The sequence below is a fragment of the Acanthaster planci genome, linkage group LG05, assembly GCF_054643075.1.
Source record: "Acanthaster planci isolate LZ-2023a linkage group LG05, COTS_SCS, whole genome shotgun sequence".
Taxonomy (NCBI): Eukaryota; Metazoa; Echinodermata; class Asteroidea; order Valvatida; family Acanthasteridae; genus Acanthaster; species Acanthaster planci.
Genome location: NC_141781.1, coordinates 12,032,043 through 12,044,129, shown reverse-complemented (window position 1 = coordinate 12,044,129; position 12,087 = coordinate 12,032,043). Strand labels below are relative to the sequence as shown.

At 40.7% G+C, this 12,087-nt stretch overlaps 1 protein-coding gene across 5 annotated transcripts in view; it reads right to left on the bottom strand.

The window, feature by feature from the left end:
• LOC110981226 (G protein-coupled receptor 54-like) overlaps positions 1–12,087 on the bottom strand; it is a 131,015-nt gene that overhangs the window by 20,708 nt on the left and 98,220 nt on the right. For all 5 annotated transcript variants that reach the window (XR_015425510.1, XM_087137498.1, XM_022238637.2 and 2 more), the window contains one exon: positions 4,510–4,645. Coding sequence is in view for 4 of the 5 variants with exons in the window: in XM_087137498.1 (XP_086993624.1) it covers positions 4,510–4,645 (136 nt within the window). In the remaining variant the exon portion in view is untranslated. The remainder of the gene's footprint in view (positions 1–4,509; positions 4,646–12,087) is intronic.

The following is a 12,087-nucleotide window of genomic DNA, read 5'->3' as shown; positions in this document are numbered from 1 at the left end:
GCTTTCTACTTAATGGCCAGATCTCCCTAGAGAGCATTTTCAGTGGATGAAAAGGTCTAACATCTTGGTTGGTCACATACTTTTTCCCTTGTCCTTTGTCTGCACCTGTTATCATCGGGGGGGGGGAGGAAGTAGACATTTTTCTAGTATTAAAACGAGGCTAAATCTGATTTAGATAATTTCCGCCCCCACCCCCAAAAAACAGCATTGCTCTGCTTGAACGTACACATTTAAATTCATGGATGAATCATAGCATTATTTTTTACAACAAGATGATTATCTTAGCTGTAGCTGAAAGGAGACGAAACTGGTTCCCTAGGTACGTTCATGGCAGTTCGTATACCTGATATTTATGCCTGTAAATTTGATGCAACCATAGAGGAGGGAACACAGAAGCTTGAACATCCCGGCGAAGAAAATGAAGCCAATTTTTGGAATGTCCATAGCAACCGTATTCTGAGCGATTACGTCACTCGCTGAACCCAGGCACCATACAGTAATGATCGTTGCTATTTCAGTGGTAATCGATAACCTCTCTAGTCAACGTGCGATACAGAACACGGTTTTTCTTAAGCGCAGCTGTACTCCAAGGGTCTTACACGATTGGTACATGTGTTCAAGCGCTTGTAATGAGAGACTTTCTTATGCCAATCCTTTTGCCCATTCAGAACATGCACGTAGTTCTTAGCATGGGTGCATAGTTTTGAGCCTGCACAAGACTGTGGAAAAGGACCGTAATGACCGCTACCACTGGCATCTCAAAATGTCCCATCCGAAACACTTTTACTCTTTTCTTTTTAAATGAATGGACATTTCGCTAAAACATCTCATTTTAGTATAATTTATCATCTTTTATATTTTTGACATTGCTGTATTCTGCTTAGTCAAGAATTTGTATTTTCGAGCTGTTCACGAAATTTAGAAGCTTTTCCATTTCATTGTTCTCCCATGAGAAAGGTAATGCGGTTTCTCAAGCAACAAAAACAGGTACAGAATCATCAGTGCAATTCAAATTTCTAAAATCTCTCTAGTATCCGAAAATTGTGTTTGACCGTGGAATCTGACATGATGCTAAAACTTTTTAAGTCTTCACAAGACACGGTGTGTGCGTACACGAAAAGTGTGGTATTACTTATAATGCAACGCAGATACATTTTTGGTACAACATTGCTGCCAGTCTATGGTTGGTGTAGACAGGTTGAGATTGTGAAGCAAGTGGTTTTAAGACGGCGACAGCGATCTTCAAGCACTTTTAAGTGCCAGAGTTGTAAGTCCCCTATGTTTTTCCTCTCTGATATGCAACCCACTTGCTAGCCAATAGATAGTGTTGATCAGAAATGACCCGAAGACTACGGATTGTTCGTTGCGATGTTATAGAAGCCCTGTGCAAGCTGATCACAAGTTGATCGAGATGCAGATGTCTTACATTGATTTACGTTTGCCGTGGGAGCGTATATTCAGTGGGCTTTGGAATCCTCGGGACAAAAGTTGTAAAGACTCAGTGAATATCCTTGAGCCCGACTCGAGTCACCGTTTTTGACGACTCGACTCGAGTCCAAATGGGTGAATGACTCAACTCGACTCAAGTCACTGCGAGCAAATGAGTCGACTCGGTTCGAGTCCGTCATCAGATGACCAGACTCGAGTAAAAGTTAAAAAGACTCGAGTCCAAAAAAGTGAAATTGACCCTCTTTGCGAAAAATTGTCTGCAAAGACTTGCGATGCCAGTTTGTGTTTAAATATATATGTGTATAAATTAATGGCACGTGCCATTTTCATCAAGAGTAAAATGTGGTTTGACCACAATGTACAAACCCAGAGGTAAGTTTAATATGCCCCCCAAATTACTTTCTCTCTTGTTTTTGTTTATCAAATTTTTGTTCAAATTTTTGTGACTCGACTTAACTCGAGCTTAATTACTTGACTCGACCCAACTCGACTTTTTGTACCAAATGCCTCCACTCAACTTTTTTTCCGAACGACTCGAAACGTTACAATGACTTGTCTCGAGTTGTTTTGTTACTATGACTTGACTCCACACGAGTCACAAAAAGCAGTGACTCGAGACAACACTAGGCAAAATTGATATGACGAATAACGAACGCTTTGACACCCACTGGATCAGTTGATAAAAAACGCTGCGAGTCCCGACATTTAATGACTTTAAAATCTCAAGAAACGCTAACAAGATGAGTGCTTGCACCTCAATATTCCTTCTATATACTTATGGATCCCGATTCAAACAAAGTGGATACCAGTTTTTTTTCTAATGACGTCCACTACAGTGAACATTATGCGCTGTTAAACTAAAGTACGCACCGAATGTGCACATTCCTTCATTATCATATTTCCCTGGAGAGTAAAGCGCGGCTTTTTTTGTTACTGAACCTGCCTTTTACCCCTAAAACGGTAACTTAATACAACTCCAATCCCAGCGACGCTTTGACTTTTATCGTCCATCCCACCCGCTGAAATGGCGTGAAGTGAACAAGACCATTTGGTCGACCTCCTACAATGCCAAGAAGAAGGGTAGCAAAAAAAAAAGCCCATCGAACAAAAGGCCAATGAGGTTCCTCGGAAATAGACGAAGATGATATTTCGTGTCAATCGATCCCATTTAGTCTAACGCAGGATGCACTTTATCTAGAGAACACCCATGCCTGATAAATTTAGCCGATGATGGCAATTTTTCAGACCGCTTATTTGCCAAGCACTTTCGCTTTACTTGGGCAGTGTGGTGGTGCTTTAAACGAAAAAGATTCTAGGTCACTCAGATAAAAAAACACGACCATCCAGATGCAGGAGCTTCTACATTTATATATTCACTGCAAAATTAAGTAGCTACAAGGTGAAGTGACTCTGAATCCTTTTCAGAAACCGACTATTGGTTCAAAACCTGGGAATGCGATGTTTAAATAATACTTCGACGGAGGGTCAATTATACAGGGGCCACTCTAACGAAACACGGCGTCGCTTTCATTGCTGAAACAGCCAATTTAATTTGGTCAGATTATCGGAGAAATATCTAGGTCAACCATACACTGGCAATTCACTTTTCTGCTCTCGAAAATTTTTCCAGGCAAGGAAGCCCTGTTTTACATCAGCTGACCGGGAAAAGTAGCTTAATTGTTCATGGGTCCTTAAGACTTTAAGAGGTTTTGACATGCTGTTTGATTTGAACATAATCGGCTCTGAGGTTGTAGGATCATTTTTGGTATAGCTGTATCCCTTCAAACATAAAACTAATCAATAGAAACAGTCAAACATTTTTTTACAAAGAAAGAACAAGCACTGAATAACTGTTAAAAAATCGATACAGTTTTGTTTGTTGAGGTTAAAATGTCTCAGTTCAAGTCAGTTAAGATGTACAATCCTTATATTTTCAACATTTTCTGTGCCATAAGTATTGTGCTTGATTTTCCTGCAGTTGGCTCACAGTTGAGCTCTGGCCATGAAATCATTTAAAAGATTTGAGTGTACACGTGGAGGGATGAAAATGTAGTCTCACCTCGACGACGGTGGAAAATACGAAACTTTAAAGCAGATGTCAGTATTTTTTATGCAGCATATTAGTTGTTGTTCATGTAAACACCAACAAAACCCATTTGAGCCTTGACAAGTTTGTTTAGATCTCTTTTATCGCTAAGTAACCAGGGAGGGAATCCCCCCCCGTCATTTTATGTTGCTGGGTCTGCTCATGTAACTCTTTGTTCACATTAAAGGGTCGTCCCTTCTTAAATAAGGCAAATTTAGACCATGAAAATCGCTTCTCATTGACGGCTGAAAACAAAAACTTCGAATCGCCTAATAACTATGCTTGCAAGGGGAAGTTTTCCATTTCATTCAAAACCTCTCAGTATGCTCCTTGCTTGTTTTCCTGTCTACATTGGAACTAGAACTCTGTAGAGAATGTCATATTCTAATCAGTGAATCAACGAGCCAGTCTGTATCGTCCGTGCAGTTGTTTGACAATAGCAAAATGGATTTGATTGTATATTCATGTATGAGCGTCTCACATTTCCCGTGTAAATTTTCATCGAGGAATACAAAATAACATACGTTTTCCACACATTCCCGTTGCAATGCAACTTTAGCTTGAGTAAATATAAAATGCACACCGGTTGAATTTCTACTGTATGTAATTCATCACCCGTTCTGCCTGGGGTGGTGTCATTCCGAAGTAAATAAGGACAACCTCGTAGCTAAATCGACCTTTGATTGTGTACAAAGAACTCTTATTACCCTCAAGATATTTATCACGTTTACAGTGGGTAGAGAGATTTTGTAGAGTTTCTATAGCGATATCCGAAACTTCTCTCGTCTTCTCTCATGAGGAGTTTGTACTTTTTTCAATTATATTTTAACATGTATTTTTATCCAAACACATTTACTCTCCCGGTCAATGATCAAACCAACAGAAACCTCTTTAGAGGTTCTCTCTTTTTTCCTGAATAATTGAGAAGGGCGTAATGTAAGTTTATCATTACAAGGAAAAGGAAAGTCTCTTACCAATCCAAACAGCAACGTTGATGATGATGGCCCTGGTTGTCGTTCGGGTATTTCGAGACCGAACGGCATGGACAATGAGAAGATACCGATCGATTGACATTGCTGTCAGGGTGCAACAAGTCGCTTGCACGGTCACCTGTCAATTAAGAAAAGGAAAGTTTCAAGTATAGCCTTCTGCGTTAGATTCTTTGAAGCATGACCGACAAAATAAGAGGACGCTATTCGATGTGAGTAATTTTTGAGTAAACATAAAAAGGTTTAACTCAAACCAAATAGCACTCACCTATTGTCTCCGCCATACCTCGACTCAAATAGCTACTTTGAAACGCTACGAAAATACTTACTTAAAGCCCGGCACAATTTTGCTGGAATACCCTAACAGTCCCATGACAACGCTGCATGGTTTGCAAAGCTTTAGACCCACCGGCTATTTTGCAACTCGGGTACTTTGTTATCCATGCCAGCAAAAGGTTTGCTGTTTGGCAAAAGCACAAATGACACGTTTCGTCTAAGGCAAGACGTCGAACCCAAATTCTCATGTCGATGTCTCTTAGGACAGTTTAAAGTGTGTAACGACGAATAATTTTTTCAGAATATACTTCATTTTTTTAATTGAGACGAAGATGCAAATATATAATCGACGTAGAATGAATAATGTAATAAGAGTACACCTAATCTCCTTGTAATCCAGGGGCAGGTCCAGATATTCGAAAAGGGGGCGGGGTGATCCCGAATTTCAAAGGGGGGTGTGAACTAAAGCAGTAATTTTAAAATGCCCGTACGGCGTTGGGTGCGGAACCATTTTGGATTCTAGGCGCTCTGTGGTGCAATTTCCAGCAGTGTGACACCTCGTTTTTTCTTCTCCCTCCCTCTTTTTCTCCTTTTTATTTATTTATTTTCTTTTTGAGTGAAAAAGGGGGGCGTGAGCCGCCATGCCACGCCCTGAACCTGCCCCTATAATCATGCCTGTGTGACTTTAAATACTGAATCTGACAAGGTGAAAGCAGCACTACCGATTCGCAATCAGCTGGTTAGACTTATCTCTTTTTTCCTTAGAAGGGTAACTCATTCGACAGACACGGTTACTCAGGTTAGGGGTGGCATTTGTCCATTTCTCGCAACCCTTCTGATTTCACGTCTAAAGATCTCTCATAATAACATTGGCGTTTTGCTGCTGGTGCTCCCAATCTGACTACCCACCGTTGTTAACAAACGAGACATTTACAGAGGAATTTCCCTGTTCGGAACAGAGCCGAAATTTATTAAGGTATTACCTAAATGTAACAGCTTCAGCATTATTTTATGGGATTGTGGGCACAAAAGCAGCCAAAACAAGATCGTCGAGCGGGCTGAAGCGCCAGCTGCGCAACGTCGTTGGTAGGTTAGTATTGTGGGTGTTCTTTGTTCAAATGCCAGAGGAATTTTGTCTGCCTCTTTCGTGTTGGAAAAATAAATTTTGAATGTTCATTAAATTTACTGCGCATTTTTTTTAAATCCTGAGGTCTATTTGATTCACAGACAAAAGCTCACTTCGACGTGTTCCCAATCAGGAAGTGGCACGATATATTTCGGTCCCATTCCGAACAGGGTCATATCTCTGTCAACGTCTCGTTTGTGAAAAACAATGGTGCAGTTGGATCAGGTGGCTCATCATTGGACATTCAACTCAACAAAATGTCGGGAAATGAACATAGATGATTTACTCGTCCCCTCTTCTATTAATGTTTTGGTTGTTGTATTACAGCTTCCACATGAGAAAACAGTGAAACCGTTGCTTCAGTAGACCGAATACTTCATAGTTGAAACGTGATCCAATAGAGAAAAATTCAATTACTTGTTTCCAATGGAACGTGTGGAGACTATATGTCTACATTTCTACTTCTTCTTGTCTCATTTTTGAGAATAACTGTATCTTTAATAGGCAACACGAAACCTAGTAATGTGCCTAAATGCGGTGTATCGAAATTGGAGTCTTGGTTGTTATTGATTTTTAGATTCAGTTCGAGTTGTCGAGTGTGGTCAATTCTTTCCTTCACTTATACAAAGATTATTTGCATTTCAAAAAGTTTGACTATTGTATTATATCTATTATCCCTTCAGTTATCGTAGTTAGTCCAAATCAAATTTACTGAGATATTGTGGACAATCAATTTCGTTCACACAAGTTACTTCATGGTTTTCGTCATTCCCTGAATGTGCTGCTTTTCTACGTTTCTGTTCGCAATGAGCATGACTATGAAAAGGCTCTCTTGTTGAGAAAAAGGGGAATTTTGATGTCACTGCCAAAGGTGTACCGTTAGCAGCACTTTTTTCACAAAACGCACGTTGTGAAAAAGAGACATAGTGGCGTCCTCCTTTAAACTGAGTATTAGGGCGACATTGTATCTAATCTTCGTTTTGACGCTAAATCAGCAAAGCGATTCTGGAAATAAGAGTTTCAGCAAATGGCGTAGGTATCCGACGTAGTTTCCTTCACAAAACAAAAAACCGCCGGTAAAAAGTTAGAAAAAGGTCAGGCCAACGTGTCTTTTCTAATTTACTGATGACGCACAGCGAGAGGGAGCCAATTATTATAGGTAGAAATTATTGCAACGAACTGAAAGCACCGAATGAAACTAGAAGGTGGGCTTCCTCTTGTGATTTTAGTGCACCCCCAGGCAAAACGCATATTTCAAGAGATGCAAAGGTGTGCGCGTGCTTCGCACAAGGTGCTACCAGCATTGTTCTGAGTAAAGCGCCCCGGAAAATCTACTTCGGCACGTATAGGGTTCTCGAGTGCCCGTAATTGCGAGAAATACTACTTTCGCAAACCTGTTTCCTCGGGGAGTGAGGTATCTTCTTTTTCAAGGATGCCCTCCAAAATCTTAAAATCGAATAATGTAGTCCATCGTTGGAAACTTTTTGGCACAGACTTTATATGCCAAGCCTCTGCAGGTTTTGTGTCAAAGCTTCTATTGTTAAAAAGAACCTGAATGAAGTCTGAATTGCAACATTAACACGACATCTGAAACTAGATTTTGTTCCTTTGCCACAAAAAGCCAAACAAAAAACAAAACTTCAAACGCACAAAAAACCTTAAAATGCTTTCAAGTGTACGCTGGCAGTTTCAAAGAAACCAACAAGTTACCGGCTTTGATTTTCAAACTAAGCTTTTGTAGCAAAGAAGCATCTCCGTCCCTCCAAAAAAGGCAACCCCAGTACACAGCATTCACTCTGATTATACCTAGTGGAATGCCAAAGTCTTTGATTCCTATAGTGAGGGCTTTACTACAAATTGAAATGGCTTTGCTCCAAGGTTTGGTAACATTAGCTCTGTTTCGCTTGGAGCCATGAAACGAATCGTCGCAACAGAATGGTTTCATCCACAGCTGTTATTATTGCATTCTGTTGAATGAAAAAAACAATGCCTCATTGTAAAGGAACTATGGGGTATGTATGAAGTTTAGTGATTGTCGTCATCATGTAGAAGTCACATCAAACGTCATACTTTCTTGGTATGTCTAAATTTTCAAGAAAACGTGACCGTAACTTGAGTTGCCAAGTGTCCGTTCAGTTTCCCAGACATACTGGCTCGGGTTCGAACAATAATATTTTCCGAATCGACCCACATGTCGGTCTCAACAGCCCGTAATCTACAGCTCTGGTTCTCATTTTTCAGAATAAACAAATTACATACTGAGCGCAATGCCTTGAGGGGGCTCATGCCTCTCACTGACCCTGGAGAAGTCTGTGTGCGCGTGTAACCACCGAGCTATAAGGGCACAAGCCAAATCGGATGTTCGGTGGTTGTGAACTGATCCGGCTTGGTTCCTTCGAGATTACTGTGGATCTCGGGTTGGTGACAACGAGAGATGGCATTGCTGTTCCAATTTTCTGCTCGATGTACGACGAGATTGCTGTCTGAAATTACATCTCTAATTATCCCTCCGTTGATGTGACAGGGGAGCTATGATGTGACTGTCCCAAAGGGACCGCTTTTCCCCTGAACAGGAAGAAAATATGTACAACTGCGGACATATCGTGTACTCTTGCCTTCCTCCTAAACAATTGCAGCTTAGAAATAATGCCAAAGATTAGTGCCGGTACGTGATTTTTGTTAAATGTTCCAGTGACCTTTTATTTCCTTCAAAAGAAAGCATTTCGGTTAGAAAGGTCATCAATGCAGACGCTTTTGAAATTGCTTTGGAATGTTATTTAGTATTACGGTTGATAGGCTTGTAAGGAAGCGGCAGGTTTTCTCTCTTCCCGCTTCAGTTCCGCATGGAGTAGTTCATGGGAGAAAAAACGCTATAGAGCTGTAGGTTAGATTTAACTGCATGGCTTTTCTGGTTTCTAGCTGATTGAGTTGCCGGCTGGTTTGTAGACTGGCACCTGGAAGGACTGCTTTAATAGTCAGCTGGCGTACTTTGTACAGTCGAGGAGTTACTATAAATAAAACGTATAGGCCTAGTGTCTGGAGCGTGTGCAGAGAGGTTTGTGTGAAAACTGACTAGCTACAGTCCGACTCCAAAGTATAGGCAGTTAACTGGAAAGGTTAATACAAAACAATCTTTAATTATCTTTGAAATCATTAAAGCAGAGTTAAAAATGCTGTTGGCTCTACCCGAACTATCAAGCTTGCGTCAAAATCTATCTCACGGCTGGCTGATTTTATAGTTTTTCCTCTTTCTTTCTCAAAATAATTGATAGCTAGTAAGCCTGTTGATAGCTCGCCCTAATGCTATCTAAGCTATGATGTGCCAATTTCTCTCCGTTGCGTGCCACTAAAGAACCATTTGCAATAAAGATGGCCCTCGCGTTTGTCCCTTTTCAACTGTCTGCATTTTCTCGTATGCGACGCACGTGAATTTATTATGAATGCATGCATCCATTCTTGGACTCATACGCGGTTCTTTAGTCATTTGGGAGGGGGTAGATCATTTGCACTTGGCGTCACCTTCTAACTTTCGCTACTGTTCTCTCACTTTGCGAGCTACAAAAACCTAATGTATATTGTACACTATGACCCCGCAAATTGATCATGGACTGTTCATTTAAATAAAAAAAAATAATACAGAATTGCGATTCCAATATTTTCAGCTGGGGGCAAGATGAAAGTTTACCCCCTACTCCCCCTCCCCCGGAAAACCGCGCCTGCTTGGCCTGACTTCAAAGTGCCAACGTTAATTTCGGGAGAAAAACAACCTTGCGTGTAAAATACGATCACGACTTGTCTTGCAGCAGACCACATTCGATTTGAGTACCGTGTTATGGCACCAAACTATTGTTCTAACACCCATCCTAGTTCTCATACCTGGTTGTGATTAACATTAACGGTAATATACCGCCTGGGGTAAAATAAATAATTTTGATACAAATTAAAATCTTGATACAAATCAAAATCTCCAATAAAACCCTACCTGTTTCTTTTTACCAATGGGTGGTAAAATATCGAATGACTTAATTTTGCAGCTTAAAACTGTTGAACAATATGGGATTTTAACCTTGTAAGGAAATGTTAATTGATGTATATACAGTCATAAACGCGGGTTGAACATTTAATTATGGACTCTAGTAAAATTTAAATCATAAACACTTTTTATCATTGCAAATACTGTTTTCAACTGACCAGTAACTTGGCAATTTCCAAGTACCGTTACATGTTCAGAAAATGGCTCCACTTTTTGATGTCTCATGTTACGTCTCGCCTCGTTGTCTCTCTTCTCAGCCTCTTTATTGTGTTTTCCTTTCCCTTCTCATTTTATCGCTGGCCGGGATCTACTTTTTACCCGTTTTGCTTATCTTGTTTTTCATCTCCTCAAGACCCATTTTGAATAAAAAAAACAACTATTAAAAAAGACTAAAGGAAGAATGTCACGCATTACACCATCAGTCTCTAACCACAACGGCATATAATGAAATGAAATAAGTTGGGGGATGTTAAAAAGAGGTGTCATGCGCATGCAACTTATTCAACCCTCTGTTAATTACAAAAGCCCCCCCCCATTTTTTGTCTTCCCTCCGTGGCTTGTTCCTTGAAAAGAATAACATTTCATCCCCGCATCAAAAAAAATCTAAAAATGAATTTTGGACACTAAGATTAGGAAAAATCTAACCAATTCCTCAACAGAGAGATTGGGTCATGCACTCATCACATCTGACATTGATTACTGTAGGCCTAACAGCCTGTTGTCTGGTTTGCCAACTCAAACATTGCCCCGTTGCAACGCCTTCAAAACTCTGCTGCCAGAATGGTTACTTGGACTAAGAAACACGAACACATTTTATACGCCAGTCATTCGGTTTCTTCATTGACTTCCAGTTCACGAACGCTTCATCTTCAAAACACTTCTCGTTGTTTTCCAGATCATCCACAACCTTGCCCCATTATATCTCCAGAAGCTCGTATCCATCCGGTCCAGAACCATATTATCTACGTCCCACCACTTCCGATCGCATTCTACAGCCATCTTCAGTTACTGCCTCGACTTAAAACCAAAACTGCTATGGCGACCGTGCCTTCTCTGTGCTAGCCCCGAGACTCTGGAACTCTCTTCCCATGCACATCCCAGAAAATGATGCATTAGATAATACTTAAGAGCCTTCACTTTTCGCAAGCCTTTGATCATTAAATTGATTTTTATACATGTATCAGAAACAACTGGGCGCTTTGAAACACTGTGGAAAGCGCATTGTAAGTTATAGTTAGACACAGTAGAGATTCTATTTCGTTCAGCGCCGTATTCCACATTAATGTGGGGTTTTCCAATAGATTTTGTATGGTGTCAATTTATTCTGTAAGAACAACCCTGCTTTTTACGCCGTTTTTTTTTTTTTATTGATGCGTTGGATCTTCGAGTCATTGCCGTTACTGGTACATCATAGCTGCCGTTTGACGCATTTGCCGTGGCTTTTTATGACAACCCGAAATACCAGCACTTTTTTTATCTCTCTCGTAGAATTATTAAGGACGTCATCTGATAAGGCATCAAGGGAACCTTCCGGCATTTTGCACTGGAAAGAAAAAAAACCTTAACATTGTCGAGACGATGCTGTAGCGTCGGGAATTGAAAAGAAAAAAAAAACTCCCCGACTTCGCTAACAAAATATCAAACGGGTTGAGATGTGCGCATTTCTTGGCTAGACAGCCTCTATGCGTAGGGGTTTCTGCGGGAGATTGATACCGCTGCTCCCCCTGCAACTCCAAAATAGATTACTCGCCGTTGGTTATTTTTTCGCGTAGCAGTGGCCACAATATTATAGCCAGGCCCATTCGCAACTCACCCAACGCAGACCGATCAATTAAAACAATAGTGGTGTGCACATGGCTCGGCGTGGATCCATTCCAAGGTGAGATTGCGCTAGTTGATCTACAGTTGGACGCGCGTCTGAGACCGGTACACCGTAATGATATAGAGGCAGGTTCTTTCTGCATGAAGTGTTAGTATGCAATTGCGATTTTTGAGGCCGGCTTCTACGTTACAGTTTAGTTGCCATGTTACCACGCTATTGATTAGTGAAAAAGGCTAGGTTGATTCAACTGAACCTTAAGTCTGGCAAAAATGGAGCCCTACGTTTAGTACAGGGTGTTTTTCCGCC